This window comes from Perognathus longimembris, chromosome 14 (assembly GCF_023159225.1).
Source record: "Perognathus longimembris pacificus isolate PPM17 chromosome 14, ASM2315922v1, whole genome shotgun sequence".
NCBI classification, from domain to species: Eukaryota; Metazoa; Chordata; class Mammalia; order Rodentia; family Heteromyidae; genus Perognathus; species Perognathus longimembris.
In genome coordinates this window covers 12,865,863-12,888,127 of record NC_063174.1, presented here as the reverse complement: position 1 = coordinate 12,888,127, position 22,265 = coordinate 12,865,863, and the positions used below count along the sequence as shown (strand labels likewise).

General features: G+C 42.1%; 1 protein-coding gene across 2 annotated transcripts; it reads right to left on the bottom strand.

Annotated features, from left to right (window-relative positions):
* Positions 1–2,307: 2,307 nt before the first annotated feature.
* Positions 2,308–20,307, bottom strand: Gemin2 (gem nuclear organelle associated protein 2). 2 transcript variants are annotated; one of them, XM_048362148.1, is made up of 10 exons: positions 20,105–20,305; positions 19,714–19,798; positions 17,751–17,840; positions 17,447–17,506; positions 13,479–13,592; positions 10,663–10,707; positions 7,837–7,905; positions 7,243–7,353; positions 6,335–6,393; positions 2,308–3,472 (listed from the first exon to the last, which is right to left on the bottom strand). In XM_048362148.1, exons 1-10 carry the CDS (start codon positions 20,272–20,274, stop codon positions 3,433–3,435), a joined length of 843 nt encoding a protein of 280 aa, XP_048218105.1. In that variant the 5' UTR covers positions 20,275–20,305; the 3' UTR covers positions 2,308–3,432. The 2 variants fall into 2 exon arrangements, with proteins under 2 accessions (XP_048218105.1, XP_048218106.1); XM_048362149.1 differs by lacking the exons at positions 2,308–3,472; positions 6,335–6,393; positions 7,243–7,353 and adding an exon at positions 7,360–7,548 and having other exon boundaries at positions 7,767–7,905; positions 20,105–20,307.
* Between the last annotated feature and the right edge of the window lie 1,958 nt (positions 20,308–22,265).

Here is a 22,265-nt window from a genome sequence, read left to right as displayed (position 1 = left end):
TGTACAAGCAAAAACTAGAATAGTGGCTGCCATAAGAAGGAATAGTTTGAGTTGTGAGAGCTGAGGAAGGAAGTTCTAAACAGGCTCTACAGTGTGTAGTTAATCCTGTGCTATATACACTTCAGGTTTTCATAAGGGTGGTGTATATATATACTTTTTTTTTTTTTTGGTATACCCATGGGGCTTGAATTCTGGGTCTGGGTGCTGTCCCTGAGCTCTTCAGCTCAAGGCCACATTTGAGCCACAGCACCACTTGCTGTTTCTGGTGGTTAATTGGAGTTAAGTCTCAATGACTTGAAACACGATCCTCAGATCTCAGCCTCCTGCGTAGGATTACAGGCCTGAGCCACCAGCGCCTGGCTCATGTTCTTTTTTTTGGCCAGTCCTGGGCCTTGGACTCAGGGTCTGAGCACTGTCCCTGGCTTCTTCCCGCTCAAGGCTAGCACTCTGCCACTTGAGCCACAGCGCCCCTTCTGGCCGTTTTCTGTATATGTGGTGCTGGGGAATCGAACCTAGGGCCTCGTGTATCCGAGGCAGGCACTCTTGCCACTAGGCTATAGCCCCAGCCCCTCATGTTCTTTTTTTAACCACAGCAAAAATTGTATGGCAAAAAGAACACAAGAAGAGGGAAAATATTTGTAGGGTACACATATGTGGTAGAGGTGTGACTATTTCCATTTAATAGAACATCCATCCCTTAATTCAGCCACTTTTGGTGATGGGGATTGAAACCAGAGCCTTGTTCATGCTAAGTGAGCACTCTGCCACATTTCCAGCCAGCAGTCCCACTTCTTGAAAGCTAAGAATGAGATGCAAAAAGTATGGAGAAGGATTTCACTAAGTATTCCTTGATGGCACCTAATTATGGCTAGCATGTAAAGATATTCTGAGCACCTGTTAAAAATAGGATAAGAGAGGGGCTGGGAATATGGCCTAGTGGCAAGAGTGCTTGCCTCCTACACATGAAGCTCTCAGTTCGATTCCCCAGCACCACATATATGGAAAACGGCCAGAAGGGGCGCAGTGGCTCAGGTGGCAGAGTGCTAGCCTTGAGCGGGAAGAAGCCAGGGAAGGTGCTCAGGCCCTGAGTCCAAGGCCCAGGATACTGTGTATATATGTATATAGGGTACATTATAGATCCATATATAAAAATGTATCAAACTTGAACATTTACAATAGTTCTGACATTTTTTATGGTTTTTGTTACTTGGATTATTAATCTTTCCCACAAAAAAAGATTTGTACTTGAGCTGAGAAAACATAAAGCAGTGATTTTTAGACTACAGTTTTTGGGAGTCCGAAGATTCCACTATGACCTGTGCTGAGGGCTGGGTGGGGACAGGAGTGCAGCCTTGAGGCTGGAGGAAGTCAACAAAGGCATCTTGGAGTCTCTTTTGGTTTAAAATGTCTGCTTCTGTACTTTACAACATTTCTATTTGTCCTTACACTCCTGAAAGATTGTGCCAAGGGGCTGGGAATATGGCCTAGTGGCAAGAGTGCTTGCCTCATACATATGAAGCCCTGGGTTCAATTCCCCAGCACCGCATGAATAGAAAATGGCCAGAAGTGGTGCTGTGGCTCAAGTGGCAGAGTGCTAACCTTGAACAAAAGGAAGCCAGGGACAGTGCTCAGGCCCTGAGGTCATGGCCCAGGACTGACAAAAAAATATAAAATAACAATAAAATATTGTGCCAAACTGAATACTGACTTTTGGAGCTGGATATGTTAGTACATGCTTGGAATTCCAGCTATTCCAGAGACAATCTCAGCTACTTGGCTGATCTTGAGGACTGTAGTTCAAAAGCAGCTTGGGCAAAAAGCTAGTGGAGACCCCCTCCTCCCAGCTCAACAAATAAGCCACGTGCGATGATTTGTAATTGTAATCTCAGCACATAGGAAGCATAGGTAGTAACGGGGCCTGAGGTCAACCTGGAGAAAATATGAGATCTTGCCTCAGAAAAGTAAAGCAAAAAGGGCTGAGGATGTGGCTCAAGTGTTAGAGCATCTGCCTAGCAGACGTGGTGATGAATTCAAGAATAAAAAAAATGCAAAAACTTCAACTTGTCTACAGAGATGGAACTGGATTAAGATTAAAACCAAACAACAAAATCTTTTAATCTATTTATCTATGTAAAATGGCTTTTTTTTTTTTTTGGTGCTAGTACCAAGGTACCCCAGGGTCTCATGGTATTATTCAGCTTTTTTTGCTTATAGCTGGCACTCTACCTCTTGAGCCATCCTCCTAGTCTGGCATTTTGCTGGTTAAGTAGAGATAGTCTTGGTTAATTTTCTGTCATAAGCCTTTTCTTCTGTGTGAATAGCATGCATAAATTTATGTTTGGCCACTACTTACAGAAGAAATTTAAAAACAATTGATGATTTGCCTTTATTATATCAGACCACAATACTTCCTTCCCCAGCATCAAACCAGTCAAAAGAATATGAGACTATTAATGCAAGTTGTGGTACAGGCTGCTAATTTAAACTCCTTATGGTAGACACTGACTGTTAGCTGCCAACCCAAGATCTTAGGCCCTTTTTAACACAGCCTACTTCTGTTAAGGTTGGCAATGTGGCTGGTTATGGTAGTACACACATAGCTCTCAGGAGCCTGAGGCAGGAGGATAAGAGTTCAAGGCTAGCTTGGGCTAATATGTACTGTGATGCCCAGACTGAAGCAGCAATCTTGCTACCATGAGGGAAGAGCTAAAGGAACTGCAGAGACGTGGATATCATCAAGATCTTAAGCTAGAGTTAATGGCCGGTTCTTTAGACTTGCTCTTCTATGAAAAAAGTACGCTCCTGCTTTGAGTAATCATTATTGCCTGTGCCTTTTGTTAGTAAAGGAAAAAGCAGAAATAAATTATAAATCAGATTTGACAGAAAAGTTAAACACTTGACCTAACAGTATTACTGAAAATGATTTGCTTGCAAAAGCCTTTAAACAAAAAAGAGCCTTTAAAATAAAAGTATTAAAGAAGACCAGTTTAGTTTTCAAGTAAATTTGTATTTAGACTATATTATTTTAATTATAATTTTCAGGACATTCATTGTGGTTTATTTTGTTCAAAAGTCAAAATATGAATAACCCAAACACATTTTAAAAAAAAGTTTCAACAATGAAGCAGTACCGAGGACCTCTATAAAACTTCATTGTAAAGTTCCTCTGCGGCTGCTTTGAGGATAAATGATACTTTCAAATGCATGTGACTGCATAAAGCAATACGAACAGTTCAGTGACGGAAGTCAGGTGGAATTTTCCAGACATTTCAGCCAACCTACATCCTGGACATGCACTTGAGCTACGTGGTGAAGATGAAGCTCCTTCACAGTGTTGAAGAAGCAATGCAATCTGTACTTGAATTTCCAACACTTCCTCAAACTTAGGCTGTCTTGGCAGAATTACGTTCTATTACTGAGAGTTCAGCAATATCAAGATGGCTCATCAGCTAAATCACGTTGGTCAAAATACCTAGTGAAAAGAAAATTCAGTGTATGCACAAATATATTAATTATAGCACTGCTTGTATCAACCAAAGTCCACAAGCAACCTAAATGTCTTTTCAATAAGAGGACTAATTGATAAATGACATTATATCTACACAATGGGAGGTTATTCCTAAAACATGGATGAGGAGCTGGGCATGGTGATAATATCTGTAATCCCAAGTACTTGGGGAGGCAGAGAGGACTGCAGTTCTAGGCTAGCTTAGGCAAAACAGGCAAACAATGAGTGAGACAGTCTCAAAAATAGTTGGGGCCTGGGAATGTGGCTTAGTGGTAGAGTGCTTGCCTAGCATGCAGGAAGCTCTAGGTTTGATTCCTCAGTACCACATATACAGAAAAGCCAGAAGTGGCACTGTGGCTCAAGTGGTACAGTGCTAGCCTTGAGCAAAAAAGAAGCTCAGGGACAGTGCCCAGGGCCTGAGTTCAAGCCCCAGGACTGGCGGCAAAAAAAAAAAGGTTGGGGACTGGTGGCTCATGCCTATAATCCTAACTACTCAGGAAGCTGAGATCTGAGGAGTGAGGTTCAAATCCAACCTAGGCAGAAATGTCTGTGAATCTCTTATCTCCAGTAAACTACCCCAAAAGTCGGAAGTGGAGCTGTGGCTCAAGTGGTAGAGCACTAGCACTGAGCAAAAACAGCTCAGGGACAGCATCCTCCGCAACCCCCCCCCTCCCGCCACAGAGGACACATGGTTTTACTTTTGTTTTTGGTGTGGGCCTGGCTGCTGTCCCTGAGCTTCTTTTAGCTCAAGGCTAGTGCTCTACTACTTGAGCCACAGGCCTACTTCCAGCTTTCTCTGAGTAGTTTATTGGAGATAGAGTCTCGCAGATTTTCCTGCCTGGGGTTGGATTCAAATTGTGATCCTCATATTTCAGCATTCTGAGTAGCTAGGATTATGGGCATGAACCACTAGTGCCTGGCCTTACTCTTAAAGTTTTATCACAGATGCATGGTTTTACTTTTTGCAGTCTTAGTAACCCAAGTCTAGTTGACAATATTAAATTGGAAGTTCTAGAAACAGAAAATTTATGTTTTTTTAAAAAGATTTTTCAGGCTGGTTAGAGGATATGAGACATGGGTTAGGCATCACATGATATTGTAGAATTATTAAATATGTTAGGTTTGCTATAGGTATTAAACCCATGGTGTTGAAAAATCCTTACCAGTTAGATATACACAAGTAACAGTAGTGTCTGGGAATTGTTCAAAATGTATTAGCCAAAATGATGGGGAGAAATGAATATGCCCTGTAGAATAGTAACAGTTGAATAATGGTTAATAACTTGGGTAATGGGTGGATTTAGGGCTTTAGTTTGATCACATTTGTATGTGTCTGAAAGTTCCCATAATAAGAAGCTTAAAAGGGCTTAGCAAGAAGCTTAAAAAGAAGCTTAGCAAGGGCTGGGAATGTAGCTCAGTGGTAGAGTGCTTGCCTAGCACGCATAAAGCCCTGGGTTCGATTCCTCAGCACCACATAAACAGAAAAAGCCAAAAGTGGGGCTGTGGCTCAAGTGGTAGAGTGCTAGCCTTGAGCAAAAAGCAGCTCAAGGACAGTGCCAGGCCCTGAGTTCAGGTCCCAGTACAAGCGCGCGCGTGCACACACACACACAGAAAGAGAAAGAGAGAGAAGGAGAGATGAATGTATCACAAAAGACATAAAAAATTAGAACCTTCCATTGAGATCTAGCTCAGCTCTGAACTAACCAAGTGAAACTCTTATGTGAGTGATTCAGGACCAGAGATTGTGTCCAGATATGTGATTTTAGACAACATGACCAGATGAGCCTTAACAGCTCCTGAGGTAGAGTGCTTGCCTTGCATGGATAAAGCCCTGGGTTTGATTCCTCAGCACCACATAAACAGAAAAAGCCAAAGTGGCGCTGTGGCTCAAGTGGTAGAGTGCTAACCTTGAGTAAAAAGAAGCCAGGGACAGTGCTCAGGCCCAGAGTTCAAGCCCCAGTACTGGCAGAAAAAATAAAAGAAACTAGATGTTCAGCCTGGTGCTGGTGGCTAATACCAGTAATCCAAGCTAGTAAGGAGTCTGAGATCTGAGGATGATGGTTTGAAGCCAGCCCAGGCAAGAAAGTCCATGAGACTTTTAGTTCCAATTAACCACCAGGAAACTAGAAGTGGCGCTGTGGCTCAAAGTGGTAGAGTGCTCCCCTTGAGTGGAAAAAGCTCAGGGACAGCCCAGGCCGAGTCCAAGCCTTATAACAAACCAAAATATAAAAAAGAAAATATGTGTGTGTTCTGAAAAAAAGTGTCTTGTTTGGAAGGATAGACACAAGATTGTTTAATTACATACATGATAAAGCTTTTAAAAGGTACTGATATGGCTGGGAATGTGGCTTAGTGGTAGAGTGCTTGCTTTGCATGCATGAAGCCCTGGGTTTGATTCCTCAGTACCATATACACAGAAAAAGCTGGAAGTGGCCCTGTGGCTCAAGTGGTTGGGTGCTAGCCTTGAGCAAAAGAAGCTCAAGGACAGTGCCTAGGCCCTGAGTTCAAGCCCCAGGACTGGCAAAAAAAAAACCCCAAAAAACGAGTACTGATATTAGAGTATATACTCTGACCAGTGGAGCAAAAACATGCTCGTGAAGAGACTTGAAGGAAATATATGTACTTTATTTAGAATTTAGAATATGCAAAAGTTTTAAGATATTTTCCAAGTCGAACTTTGATCTAAGCTATTAAATCAAGTCTATACTAAATAAAAACAAGCACCAATTGAAGTGAACAAAACATTAATTAAAAAATACAAATGCAACAAAACTAAACATTCTACCTTCATTAATAAATAAGAAGTTCAAGATTACTTAACTATACCTGCTAACCAAGCAGATTAATAAGTTCAAGGCAGGAACTCTTTCATCATCTTTGCTGTCCTGGAAAAAAACAAAAAAAGAACTGCTTTTAAAACAAGTTTCCTTTTGTTTCTATTGAAAACATGAAAAATTTATCATGACAATCGTTACAATGTGGAAAAAAGAACTGTTCAAGAAGAGGAGAAAAATCACAGAGTTAAAGACTGTATACAAGAAACATTTAAGATTATCCCTGAGATTAAGTGTTCAAAGGGTGAGGGATGTTAAGAAGTGAGCCTGGTACTTCCCCTAGCTGCTCTTTTTTTTTTTTTTTTTTTTGGCCAGTCCTGGGCCTTGGACTCAGGGCCTGAGCACTGTCCCTGGCTTCTTCCCGCTCAAGGCTAGCACTCTGCCACTTGATCCACAGCGCCACTTCTGGCCATTTTCTGTATATGTGGTGCTGGGGAATTGAACCCAGGGCCTCATGTATACGAGGCAAACACTCTTGCCACTAGGCCATATCCCCAGCCCAGCCCCCCCAGCCGCTCTTATACTTGTTCCTGACATGTGGTGACTAACAGATGGAGGTTGTGACCTTGAGTATTCAGCCTCCAAAATTGAAGTTCCTCTTTTCAGGCTAGGAAAGAAGCTAGTGAGAGAGAGGGCTTGCCTAGCATGTGTGAGGACTTTGATTCATCCCCTGAATGGAAAAAACAAAATTGACTAAGGGATGGAAGTCAAAAGGGGAAGAATGAAAGGTCTAGAGTACTGTCATTTTAGATCTTACCTGCCCCCAAGTTTCCTTTATCTGAGAAAAGCATCTTAATTGGGGATCTTTCTGTTTTTGTGGCCTCTAATTCCAACTAGGAACATACTGCACCATACAAACTGGTAGATGCTTCCAATTTGCAACAGTGAAGAGTAACTTACCACTAAGAGCCTCACTTCAGAGCACCTTCTTGCCAGCTGTCGAATGAGTGAATGAGCCTCAGGTAACAAGGGTTTTTCAAGGCAAGCCAATAAAGCATAAAGCCACCGCCCCTAAGGAAAAATTTACAGAGTAGTAAGTAGACAGCTATTGAGCCATATATTTCACTTGTTCATGGACACAGCCAAGGTAAGTTCATGGACAACACAGGATCACCTGGAGAGCCAGGTGATGTCTCTTGTATCTCGTCACAACAGGCACAGGGCACTGTAGACGTCAAACTATTCCCTGACTCCCAAATGGGTCATTTCTGAGATTCTTTTTTTTTTTTTTGCCAGTCCTGGGCCTTGGACTCAGGGGCTGAGCACTGTCCCTGGCTTCCTTTTGCTCAAGGCTAGCACTCTGCCACTTGAGCCACAGTGCCACTTCTGGCCATTTTCTGTATATGTGGTGCTGGGGAATTGAACCCAGGGCTTCATGTATACGAGGCAAGCGCTCTTGCCACTAGGCTATATCCCCAGCCCATTTCTGAGATTCTTACTGCAGCTGTATACATAATTTTCCTGAATTAAGAGAACAAGAAGATGCGATACTACCAATTCTGGAGTGAAGTCTCGTTCTCCAAACCAATTGCTCAGATATTCCAACACACTAGTTACTGTTGCCTAAGAAAAAGAAGATGGGATGCAGAAGAATTGTATTAGTAAACAACACTGTCAAGTGTTCCAGTAAGTTAGGTATCAACTCTGATGTTTATAAAATGTTTAGACCAAAGAAAACCATGACCCTACTTAGTAACTTGATTATATGATTAGTAGGAAGAGGCTTTTAAGAGAAATAATCTTACACTTTTAAGTATTAATTAAGGTTTTGGTTTGACTCTTAGAATTAGTTTGTAACAACTAAGTGTATAACTACTGAGAAACTTTGTACTTTTTTTTGTTAATTTTAAGTAATTGCAAGGTGTTTCAATTCCGTAAGTCAGGTTATGAGTATAGTAAATCTTGATTAATATCATCCAGAAAGTGCACTCTTAAAAAAAAAAAAAAGCAAGTCTTAAAGCCAGGCACATGTTCTTTCTGATATGTGAAAATTAGATCTAAAATATACTGGGATATGATAAATTACACAGGATTCTATAGATATTCACATACGACGAGACCAAAAGAGGACACTCTTAGGAGAGAAACACAAAGGTATAATGCCTAAATGCCTGTACATATTATATAAAATAATATACATATAAGATAGGGAAACGAGACTACATTTTCTTTTTTATTTATTTACTTATTTATTTTTTTGCCAGACCTAGGCTTTGGACTCAGGGCCTGAGCACTGTCCCTGGCTTCTCTTTGCTCAAGGCTAGCACTCTGCCATTTGAGCCACAGCGCCACTTCTGGCCATTTTCTGTATATGTGGTGCTGGGGAATTGAACCCAGGGCCTCATGTATACGAGGCAATCACTCTTGCCACTAGGCCATATTCCCAGCCCTCATTTTCTTTTTTAGTATTTATTTTTTGATGATTCTGTCTTCTTTACCTTAAGTATGGAGTATGTTTTTGGAAGGGTTGGGGGGAGAGTACAGAACTTGAGGGAAAAAGAGTTTTTGAGAAAGTACAGCAGTGGAGCTCACTGGACACTGATGAAAGTGAACTATATAACTCATGGATGGAGATGGGAGGGAGGGACTGGGAAAGAGGGAGGGAATAGAAGACACCATACAAAAGGAAATGTACTCATGACCTGATTCATGTAATTGTAATCCCACTATATATCACCTCTACAATAACAATAAAGTTAATTAAAAAAGAAAAAAGCCAGGCACCAGTGGCTCATGCCTATAATTGTAGCTACTAAAGAGGCTGAGGTCTAAGGATCAAGGTTTGAAGCCAGCCCAGGCAGGAAAGGCTGTAAGAATCTTTTTTTTTTTTTTTTTTTTTTTTGCCAGTCCTGTGCCTTGGACTCAGGGCCTGAGCACTGTCCCTGGCTTCCTTTTACTCTGCCACTTGAACCACAGCGCCACTTCTGGCTGTTTTCTTTTTTTTTTTTGCCAGTCCTGGGCCTTGGACTCAGGGCCTGAGCACTGTCCCTGGCTTCTTCCCGCTCAAGGCTAGCACTCTGCCACTTGAGCCACAGCGCCGCTTCTGGCCGTTTTCTGTATATGTGGTGCTGGGGAATCGAACCTAGGGCCTCGTGTATCCGAGGCAGGCACTCTTGCCACTAGGCCATATCCCCAGCCCCACTTCTGGCTGTTTTCTGTATATGTGGTGCTGGGGAGTCGAACCCAGGGCTTCATGTATATGAGGCAAGCACTCTTGCCACTAGGCCATATTCCCAGCCCAGGCTGTAAGAATCTTATCTCCAATTAACCACCAAAAGCTGCAAGTGGAATTGTGGCTGAAAGTGGTAGAGTACTAGCCTTGAACACTAAAGCTCAGGATAGCACTCAGGCCTGGAGTTCAAGTCCCAAAACTGACACAAAAGAGAAAAAAGTCTTTGCATAAAGATCATTTTCCAATTCAAATCCAAGTATAAATCTAAGCACATTTAGCTAGAATAAGATAATTCTGTAATCCTACTCTGGAGGCTGAGATCTGAGGATTAAGGTTTGAAACCAATCTGAGCAGAAAAGTCTATGAGATTCTTATATCATTTCTAACTAACCACCAAAAACCAGAAATAGATCTGTGGTTTAAGTCGTAGAGCACTAAGTCTTGAGCAAAAAAAGGTAAGAGTGTGAGGCCCTGAGTTCAAGCCCAATAGTGGTGTGCGTACATACACACATACAAAAGAAATGCCAAACTGGAAGTAATATTTAAGCCTCAGAATCTCAGACTTAAAACTGAAATATACATACATGACTATTTTAACATGCTATTAGGAGCAAGAACTTTGAATCAAACCAACCTGCCATTTTGTTTCAGTGCTGTCATTTATTTTCTGAAAAGCTACATGCAAGTCACTCAGCCTTGGATTTTATTTCTTCACCATAAAACAACAACAGCAACAACATAATTGGCAGGTGCCAGTGGCTCAGGCCTGTAATCCTAGCTACTCAGGAGGCTGAGATCTGAGGATTGTAGTTTAATGCCACTCAAAGTAGGAAAGTTTGAGAGACTTGTATCTCCAATAACCATCAGAAAACCAAAAGTGGCCCTGTGGCTCAAGTAGTAGAGTATTAATTAGCCTTGAGCTGAAGAGCTCAGGGACAGTGCTCAGGCCCAGAGTTCAAGCCCTACTACCTATCAAAAAACAAAAAAAAACATTATTAATAAGTCTCTACACAGATATATAGTAAGGATTAAATATGAGCCCTGAGCTTAGAATGTCTTGCATACCACACACATGCACTAAACATACTCAAATACCTCCATACTGTTTCAAACAAAAGAATGTAGAAACCATTACTATTTGCATTTACCTGATTCATTCTGCTTACAATACTAAGCAAGGGAGGAAAACCAATCTGAAAGAAAGAAGACTGAGAATTATTAATTGGAACTACAAGGAAGATTTCACTTCTTTCCAAAATAGTACATTACTTTCCATACTTTTTTTTTTTTAGCCAGTCCTGGGGCTTGGACTCAGGGCCTGAGCACTGTCCCTGGCTTCTTTTTGCTCAAGGCTAGCACTCTGCCACTTGAGCCACAGCACCACTTCTGGCCATTTTCTGTATATGTGGTGCTGGGGAATCGAACCCAGGGCCTCATGTATATGAGGCAGGCACTCTTGCCACTAGGCCATATCCCCAGCCCCTCCATACTTCTTGTTTAGGAAAAAGAACAGGTAAAGGATGATTCCTGGAGCTGAGAATGTGATTCAGTGGTAGAGTGTTTGCCTCATGCCTGATGTCCTGGGTTCAATCACTAGTACTACATAAAACAAACTAAATTCCTTCATGTCCATTCTAAGGCATGAGCTGAGTCTTGCTAATTTTTGCCTATCTGGCCTCAAACTGCAACCCTTCCTATTTCTATCTCCAAAGAAGCTTGGATAGCAATCATGAGACACCATGAAACAACATAATACATTTTACTTGCATATATTCTGTGATAAACCAAATAAATATTAATTCTTATTAAGTTAAAAATGTTTTTGTTGGGGCTGGGGATATAGCCTAGTGGCAAGAGTGCCTGCCTCGGATACACGAGGCCCTAGGTTCGATTCCCCAGCACCACATATACAGAAAGCGGTCAGAAGCGGCGCTGTGGCTCAAGTGGCAGAGTGCTAGCCTTGAGCGGGAAGAAGCCAGGGACAGTGCTTAGGCCCTGAGTCCAAGGCCCAGGACTGGCCAAAAAAAAAAAAAAATGTTTTTGTTGTTGGTTGTGCTGTCCCTGAGCTGTTTTGCTCAAAGTTGGTGCTCTATTACTTGAACCTCAGCTCTACTTCTGGTTTTCTGGTAGCTAACTGGAGATAAAATTCTCATACTTCGGGGCTGGGGATATGGCCTAGTGGCATGAGTGCTTGCCTCATATACATGAGGCCCTGGGTTCAATTCCTCAGCACCACATATACAGAAAATGGCCAGAAGTGGCGCTGTGGCTCAAGTGGCAGAGTACTAGCCTTGAGCAAAAAGAAGCCAGGGACAGTGCTCAAGCCCTGAGTTCACGGCCTAGGACTGGCCAAAACAACAAAAAAAAACTCTCATACTTTCTTGCCCGGGCTGGCTTTGAACTGTGTGATCTTTAGCTCTCAGCCTCCTGAATAGCTAGGATTATAGGTGTGAGCCATCAGTGTCTGGCTTAAAACATTTTGTAAAGTGTAGCAGAGGACAGTATCTAAAAGAATAATACATTGTATTAGAAAGAGTGTCAGAAAAGCTTATATACTAATGTCTACTTACACTCCTACACCATGTCTTAGAACACTTGTTTCCTCAGCTTTTGTCAACATAGTATATCTGAAAAATGGCAAGTCAGCACTGGAACATGGTTCTATTATGAGCCAGGTGGGGCATCTTCCACTATAAAAATAATCTGTACTTCATTACTGTGATATGTCCATGTGTATCCTGTTTTTTTTTCTTTTTTTAAAGGAGTATTCTTGGTCCCTTCTGTTGTTTTTAAAAGCACTTTATATCTTGTGACTAAATTAACCATCAAAAATGCCAGAAGTGAAGTTGTGCCTCAAAGTGGTAGAGTGTTAGCCTTGAGCAAAAAAGCTCAAGGACAGTGCCCGGGCTATGAGTTCAAACCCTACCAATGACAGACAAACACCAAAAAAAAAAACCCAACTGAATCCTATCTAACTTGTAAAATTATTATATAGCCAAAACATAAAAGATATCAAGCCAAACTCCACAGTAAATTAGTTTAGAAAGTGGGCTGCTAATTTCTAAGTTAACAAGCCAATAAACTAATTCAAGAGCTTGTCAGCCATTTTCTGTTAAACTCATACAGTAACTATTTCTAGGTCACAGATAATCTCAGTCACAAGTTTGCTTGCTTTTTTTTTTTAATAACACTTTAAAATTTAACAACTGCTGGGCACCAGTGGTTTATATCTGTAACCCTAGCTACTCAGAAGACAGACCTGAGGTTTGAAGCCAGCCTGGGGAGGAATGTCTTATCTCGAATTAAGCATTAAAATACTACATGTGGAGCCATGGCTCAAGTGGTAGAGCACTAGACTTGAGCAAAAAAAGTTCAGAGACAGTGCCCAGGCCCTGAACTAAAGCCCCAGAACCAGCGGCTACTCCCCATCCCCGCCTGCCCTCTCCCCAAATTTAAAAACATTTTTTTGGGGGGAGGGGAATGTGGCCTAGTGATAAGAATACTGGCCTAGCATACATGAAGCTCTTGGTTCAATTCCTCAGCACCACATAAACAGAAAAAGCCAGAAGTGGTGCTGTGGCTCAAGTGGTAGAGTGCTAGCCTTGAGCAAAAAGAAGCCAGGGACAGTGCTCAGGACCTGAGTTCAAGCTCCAGGCTAGTACTCTACCACTCTGAGCCACAGCTCCACTTCAGGTTTTTCTGGTAGTTAATTAGAGATAATTCTCATAGACTTTCCTGTCCTTGCTGGCTTTGAGCGATGATCCTCAGATCTCAGCCCCCTGAGTACCTAGAATTATAGGTGTGAGCCATCACTGCCTTGGCTTAATGACTTTCTTAACTCATGAGGTATACAAAACTAGGTTGTAGTTCACATTTGGTCCAAGTTGCAGTTTGCTGACCTCCTTACAGTACTGGTATACCAGACTGAGAATATTCTTTGTGTTGTGTATCACTTATCACCTACCTGTACATAATCGATTCCAGGATTTTCATTTGCAGCTGGTCCAATAGCCCCTTCAGCACATAACCTTTCACCCAGACAAAATTTTTTCCAGCCTTCTTCATCTTCAGATTTTGGCTGAAAGGAAAAAAAATGACTTATTTCACAATATTATATTGCATTTATATACTAGATTAAATACATACAGTACACACATCTACGTATTTATTTTTATACTGAACAGTATAGAAAGAAGTGAGCACCCTCATGTTCCCATACCTCAACACAAAAATATGATACCAGTCACAGGCAGACCTATGTGTCCCCCGACTCCTATGTGGGAGCCCTCGCCTCTGTATCTCAGGCAGTGACTGCACTAGGAAACAGACCCATTAAAGAAGTGATTAAATTTATGTGAACTTTTTTTTTTTTTGCCAGTCCTGGGGACTGAATTCAGGAACTCTGGACCAGGGCACTGTCATTGAGCTATTTTGCTCAAGGCTAGTGTTCTGCTCTACTACTTGAGCCACAGCTCCAATTCTGGCTATCTTTGTGATTATTGGAGCTAAGAGTTTCATAGATTTTCCAGCCCGAGCTGGCTCTGACCTGCAATCCTCAGATCTCAGCCTCTTGAGGAGCTAGGATTATAGGCATGGGCAGCCTGTACCTGGGCTCTAAACCACTTAAACTGGTGTCCTAATAGGGGAAATCTGAATGCAACAAGAACGCGTTTTCTACTCTAAAGATCAATAGCTTTCACTAGGAAAGTAAAATGGTTCTATTGGGAAGGTGCATACCAAAGAGAGTGTAGGGTAAATGAAGAAAATGAACATGGTGGAAGTAGTTGTTAGCTTTTATAAAAATAGAATGAAACTGTTGAGCTGTTTTCAAAGGGGGGAGGGAGGTGTGCAAGGGAGAATGATATAGGGTTGAATTTGGGATATGTTGTATATGTGTGAAAATGCTATAATTACTTCCAAGTATATCTAATGTATGCAAATAGAAAAATAGCTTTCATTAGATTGTCAGAAATGATTCCTTAAAAAGTTAAAAACAATTGATTGAAACAATGTATCCATCTCTTGCCCAGCCCTTATTTTTATTTGGAAATGCTAATATATCTTCTGAAGAGCACAGAATGACATATAAACTATTAAAATGAGATCCAGGATGGACGATGGTGGCTCATGCCTGTAATCCTAGCTACTCAGGAGGCTGAGATCTGAAAATCAAGGTTTAAAGCCAGCCAGGGCAGAAAAGGCCATGAGGCTCTTCTTTCCAATTAACCACTAGAAAACCAGAGTGGTGCTAGCCTGGAACAGAAGAACTCAGGGACAGTGCCCAGGCCATAAGTTCAAGCCACACGAAAAAAAAAAAAAAAAAGAACAACAAAAACCAAACACTCTCTCTCTCTTCTTCCTGCCCCTCTGTCTCCCCATGCCTCCATGTTGTGCGGGCCAGCAGTTTATTCTTCCCCCAATAAACTCTTCTCTACTTGAAAAAACAAACAAACCAAAGATGAGATCTGATATGACAAACTTCACTGTCATACTAGGTTACTGTGAAGCAGTTAAAACTGTGTAGACCAAGAGTTCACTACGGGAGCCAGTGGATCACGCCTGTAATCCTAGTTATTAAATTTAGGGCTCAGAGCCACCCGGTATAGCAAAATCCATGAGACATTGATCTCTAATGAACCACCCAAGTAAAAGCCAAAAGTGGAGCTGTGGCTCAAGTTACAGAGCACTAATCTTGATCAAAAAAATCTCACTGCGGCTGGGGATGTGGCTTAGTGGTACAGTGCTTGCCTAGCAGGCATGAAGCCCTGGGTTCAATTCCACAGCACCACTTATATAGAAAAAGCCAGAAGTGGTGCTATGGCTCAAGTGGTAGAGTGCTTGCCCTGAGCATAAAGAAGCCAGGGACAGTGCTCAGGCCCTGAGTTCAAGCCCCAGGACTGGCCAAAAAAACAAAAACAAAAAACCCTCAGGGAAGGCTGGGAATGTGGCTTAGTGGTAGAGTGCTTGCCTCACTAGCATACATGAAGTCCTGGGTTTGATTTCTCAGTAACACATAAACAGAAAAAGCCGGAAGAGATGCTGTTGTTTAAGTGGTAGTATGTTAGCCTTGAGCATAGAGAGGCTCAGGGACAGAGCCCAGGCCCTGAGTTCAAGTAAGTCCCAGGGCTGATAAGAAAAAACAACAAAACCCCCAGAAAAAAATCTCAGGGACAATGAATGCTCAGGCTCTGAGTTCAAGCCCTAGACCAGCACAAAAAATCAAACAAACAATAAAACTTCCCCACCAAAACAACAAAAAAGAGTTTAGTGTAGGGCACTATTATTTCATCAGGATAAGGTTGTATGCAATCTTTTAAATATTGATAATGTATTTATTTCATAAAACTAACTGTCTAGAAGAATAACCTAGAGAATCCTGAATATCTTGTACAGGCTCAAGAATCACTTATTTGTCAAACTAAATAAAAAAAAAAAATTCTCCAGAGTATTTACTTGGGGATAGTAGAGCACTGCAATGAGAATATGTGCCACGGTAAACTACTGGTGTACTCAAAGACCTGGAACAAGTCAAGATTTTTTTTTTTTTATAATTTATTTATTAATTAAACAAAAATTTTTGACACGGTGTTGTGCACAAGGGGTACAGTTAACATAGTAGGGCAGTGTGTACATTTATAAGTCAAGGTTTTTGCTTTTAGGTTTTGGTGTGTGTGCTAGTCCCAGTGCTTGAACCTAGGTGTATCCCTGAGTCTTTTTGCTCAAGGCTAGTAGTCTACCACTTGAGCCATAGCCCTTCTCGTTTCTTGGTTCTTAATTGAAGAGTCTCAAGGAGTCTCCCGCCTGGGCTAGCTTGGAACTATGATCCTCAGATCTCAGCCTCTTGAGGAGCTAGGATTACAGGTGTGAGCCAATGGTACCTGGCTCTTGGGAAGTTCTTTTTTTTTTTTTTTTTCTGATACTTTTTTTTTGCAGTCCTGGGCCTTGGACTCAGGGCCTGAGCACTGTCCCTGGCTTCTTCCCGCTCAGGCTAGCACTCTGCCACCTGAGCCACAGCACCCCTTCTGGCCGTTTTCCATATATGTGGTGCTGGGGAATCGAACCGAGAACTTCATGTGTAGGAGGCAAGCACTCTTGCCACTAGGCCATATTCCCAGCCCGTTCTTTTTCTTTTTTTGCCAGTCCTGGGGCTTGGGCTTAGGGCCTGAGCACCGTCTCTGGCTTCTTTTTACTCAAGGCTAACATTCTACTACTTGAGCCACAGCGCCACTTCCGCCTTTTCTGTTTATGTGGTGCTGAGGAATTGAACCCAGGGGTTCATGCATGCAAGGCAAGCACTCTACCGCTAAGCCATATTTCTAGCTCTTGTGAAGTTTTAAACACAAAATTCAGGAAGATTACATCAAATATTTTGAGATAGTACTCCTTGGTCTCATGAATAATTTACTCTTCTTGTTTAGTAGACCATTTTGATTTCTTTCATAATTCTCCCAAAGTATGGTGAATTAAAACAGCCGTAATAGTAACAACCCACACTACTATCTCTCTGTGTTCAATCTACTGTTATAACAGAACTGGTCTTATTTATTTATTTGCCAGTCCTGAGCTTGAACTCAAGGCTGGGGCACTGTCCCTAAGCTTCTTTTTTTTTTTTTTTTTTGGCCAGTCCTGGGCCTTGGACTCAGGGCCTGAGCACTGTCCCTGGCTTCTTTTTGCTCAAGGCTAGTACTCTGCCACTTGAGCCCCAGTGCCACTTCTGGCTGTTTTCTGTATATGTGGTGCTGGGGAATTGAACCCAGGGCCTCATGTATATGAGGCAAGCACTCTTGCCACTAGGCACTGTCCCTAAGCTTCTTTTTACAGAATTGATCTCATTAAAATGAAAATAATACAATGGGGTAAATGAATAAAAACTGGAATTAAATATGAACTAGTTCGTGCAGGTATATATTTTAAATAGAGAAACTTACATACCATAGTTACGTTACTATCCAACTGCTGTGCTTTCCAGTGACTTCTATGCTTGTTCACACTCTAAAGGAAGAAAATTTAGACAGTGGTTTTCAGAGGATGAATATCTAAAGAGAAGACAGTTTCTATGTAAATTCCAGCCACCCTGAAACTTAGAAAATACATTTTACTATAAACTATAATAATATGTCTAACAGATCTAACAATAATTTGGCAAACTGACTCACAAATATTCTGGGATCATATATTTTCATTATTGTCTAAAAATAGACACTGAAGGATCCATCTGAAGAAATTTAGCACTTACCTGCCGAACACTTGAAAACTGTGCTACTTGTTGCTGTTGCCACTGAAGTGTTGGGGAATAACCTTCAGGGGCAGGCTGGCATCCTGAAAGCTGGAAATAAGTTCCCAGATATCAGAATCAATGTTAATGTTATAACTGAATTCATACATAAGCAGAACAAACACAAAAACAAGATGAAGGACAAATAGTAAAGAAAATGATAACGTGAAATATGACATCTACATTAAAAAATGGTACTATTTACAAATGCACAATAAGAAAGATGATGCCTCACACCTGTAATCCTAGCTACTCAGGAGGATGGTGATTCAAAGTTAGCCTGGGCAGGAAAGTCAGTGAGACTCTCTTCTTCAGTTAATTACCAAGAAACTGGAGATATGACTCAAGTGGTAGAGCTCTAATGTTGAGGGGGGTGGAAAGCGCAGGGATGGCACCCAGGGCCTGAGTTCGAGCTCTAGGACTGACACACAAAAATAAAACAAAGGCAGACATGGTGGTTCCCGTCTGTAATCCTAACTACTCAGGAAGCTGAGATCTGATGATCATGGTTTGAGCCAGCTTGAGTAGTGAACTTCTTTTTTTTTTTTTTTTGCCAGTCCTGGGCCTTGGACTCAGGGCCTGAGCATTGTCCCTGGCTTCTTTTTGCTCAAGGCTAGCACTCTGCCACTTGAGCCACAGCACCACTTCTGGCCGTTTTCTGTATATGTGGTGCTGGGGAATCGAACCCAGGGCTTCATGTATACGAGGCAAGCACTCTTGCCACTAGGCCATATTCCCAGCCCGAGTAGTGAACGTCTTAAGACTCTTATCTCCAATAAACTATCCTCCAAAACCTGGAAGTAGAGCTGCAGCTCAAGTGGTAGAGCACTAGCTTTGAGCAAAAATATGCTTAGGGACAGCACCCAGGCCCTGAGTTCAAGCCCCAGGACTAGCACCAAAGTAAATTAAAAAAAAAAAAAACACAAAACAAAACAGAATAAAGCTTCTGAAGTTACATAAAACAGTGTCTGAATTAAACTTTTTTGATTATGACCAGTAAAGGAATCACTTCAAATATAAAAAGGAACTTATAAGAAAACTTAATGGGGCTGGGAATGTGGCTTAGTGGTAGAGTGCTTGCTTAGCATGCACGAAGCCCTGAGTTTGAGGTACTGAGATTCCTCAGTACCACATAAACAGAAAAAGCCAAAAGTGGCACTGTGGCTCAAGTAGTAGAGTGTTAGCCTTGAGCAAAAGAAGCTCCAGGACAGTGCCAAGGCCCTGAGTTCAAGCTCCAGGACTGGCTAAATAAATAAATACATATATAAATGCCCCTTCCTTTGACCTCAGGTTAAACAGAACTTTCAGAGAAATCTTCTGTAACTACCCTATATAAAACAGTTCTTCCTGTTATTTACTGATCACTCTATGTTTATCTTCATCATGACAATGCTCACTGTCTGGAATTAATTTATTTGCTTTCTGTGTTCTTCAGGACAGTATTTACTACAACTGTAGGGACCTTTTCTGTCTTATCTCTTTCTGCATGGCAGGACCTGCTTGCCTAATAAAAAGCGTGCTCCATAAATGAATGAAAATGTCCAGTGTGCAAGTAACTAAGAAAGGTATTAAAGCACTTGGCTTTCCATTCTTAAAGTTATACCAGTTCGAATTTAGAACATGCAAACTTCACTAAACAATCAGCAGCCCAATAGTATTTATCAAGGTAGACGCAGAAAAGGTCTCCTTTATTTTTATAAAGCCTTCTTTAGGATTGGATCATGCTCCTAGATTAAGATGTGCAAGTCTCCACAAATACCAGTTACTGAAGATCACTTTGGAGACAAGTATCCTTCTGCAGAAACAATAAAAACAAATGTACAATCTAGTAATTACATCCTACCTACACGGTATTTCTACTGTTAGATAAACCTAGGAAGAGTGTGTGTGACCCAGATTGTCATCAGGCGGAGATAAAACTCACAGAAATATTCACACTTGGCTTCCTTTTCAACTTCTTTGGGTCAATCTGGGCTACCACAACATCTGGACACTGGGCAGCTTCGATCCTACGAACAAAGTGACAATGGGAAGACATTTAACTACTGTCGTGCTTTGCTCGCGCGTAGTAAAATCCAGACTTCCAGCTCAGGTAACCAAACACAGGCCAGCCGTCATCTGAACTAGAAAGGACAACCATGAGCACGCAAGCCCGCACTAGCAGTCAAAACCGCCCGCGTTCGGACGCAATTCGGGAGCCCCAGGCCGGCAAGGTCTCGCGAGAGTCAGCGGCGGGAACACGCGCGGCTCTTTAACGCACGCTCCGAGTTCAACCCCGGGGGACGGGGCCACCCGCACAGCGCCAAATCACTCACTGGACCCGCCTCAGGTATTCCTGAGGCGTCCTGGGAGGCACCGAGGGGTCAAAACTTTCCGTCAAGTCGCAGGGCTCCACCGGCAACAGCCGGGGCATCAACTCTTCCACTGCAGACTCCGTGGGGATCCACGCCATGGTCTTCAAGAGGGCGGGTACTGACCAGCGCATGCGCGTAGATCCGGTCGCAGCGCAGGCGCACAAGTGAGCACCTTTTGGCCCTGTGCTGAGTTTGGCGGCCCCGGGTAGAGGGCGTGGCTGCGCATGCTTGGTGCTTGACACAAGGTGTAAGGCTTGGGGGGTGGTGGGGGTGGTGGGGGTGGTGGGGGTGGTGGGGGTGTAATGTTTCCTGTAAATTTAATTCTGGGCAGAAGTAGTTTTTAAAGTCCTTCTGGGTCTTGTACCTTCTGTTCTCTCTTCAGAGGTTGTGGTTTTGTTGTTATAGCCATTATTAGTGCAGAGTGAAAAATCAGAAGAATGTTATGTAGCACACAGGGATTGGCACATTATTGGTACTGAAAAATCAAAATAGAAGAATCTAAGCATATCTTTTTCTAGGGAGTACTCCAAAGGTTGCTGGTTGTGTTTTGCTTTGTGACCATGTTACACAGATGGAAAAGAATTCATGTTAGTAAAAACAAGAAAGCTGGGTGCTAGTGGTTTTTGACTGTAACCCTAGCTACTCAGGAGGCTGAGATCGGAGGATCATAGTTCAAAAGCCTGTGAGACAATTATCTCCAATTAACCACCAAAAAGCCACCAGTGGAGTGGTGGCTAACGTGGTAGAGAGCTATCCTTGAGTAAAAACACTATAGAACAGTGCCCCGGCCCTGAATTCAAGCCCTAAGATGGGCAGCAAAATAAAGAAAAACCTGCAGTTGCTTTATTTCTAATAAAAAAAAAAAATAGTGCAAAATGAACAGTAGAGGTGAAAGCTCCATCTGGTGGTTAACATATATAATTCATCATCTTTCATCATCCAGAGTACTGGAATCTGGTTTAGAAACATCTGTAGGCTCTGAGGTAGGAAGACACTATTGGTGGTTACTTATTAGTATTTAAGTTAATTAATGTGGAAGACAGTCTTTCACAGAGTGTTTAGAATAGTTGCCCAAAGATAGTCCCTGAAAGCAAACTTGAAGATCAAATATTCTTGATACATGTATTTAAATCTCACTTTTGAAGATTCATAATAAATATAATCATATTCAAACCCATGATAAATTAAGAAGCACGTGTGTGTGTGTGTGTGTGTGTGTGTGTGTGTCTACGTGAGTGCCAGTCCTGGGGCTTATCTCAGTGTCTGAGTGCTGTCCCTGAGCTTTTTTTTGACCAGTTCTGGAACTTGAACACAGTGCCTGAGCACTGTCCCTGGCTTCTTTTTACCCAAGGCCAGCACTCTACCACTTGAGCCACAGTGCCACTTCTGGCTTTTACTGTATATGTGGTGCTGAGGAATCAAACCCAGGGTTTCATCTATACGATGCAAGCACTTTACCAGTAGGCCATATTCCCAACCCATGTCCCTGAGCTTTTTGCTCCAGGCTAGTGCTCTACCACTTGAGCCATTCCACTAATGGCTTTTTGGTGGTTAATTGGACATGATTTTCATGGACTTGACTACCTGGGCTACCTCCATCCTTGGATCTTAGCATCCTGAGTAGCTAGGATTGCAGATTTGAGCCATCAGTACCTGGCAGCAGTTTTCTACTTAAGAATCATATCAATTAAACATATGCAGGGCTGGGAATGTGGCTTGGCACTAGAGTGATTGATTACCTAGCATGCATGAAGCCCTGGGTTGGATTCCTCAGCACCACATAAGCAGAAAAAGACAGAAGTGGCACTGTGGCTCAAATGGTAGAGTGCTAGCCCTGAACAAAAAGAAGCCAGGGGACTGGGAATATAGCCTAGTGGTAGAGTGCTTGCCTTGTATACGTGAAGGCCTGGGTTCAGTTCCCCAGCACCACATATACAGAAAACGGTGAGCAAAAAGAAGCCAGGGACAGTGCTCAGGCTCTGAGTCCAAGCCCCAGGACTGGCAAAATAAATAAATATTAAAAAAAAAAAAAGAAGCCAGGGACAATGCTCAGGCTCTGAGTTCAAGCCCCAGGACTGGCAAAAGCAAAACAAACAAAACACATAAAAAAAACCTCAAAACA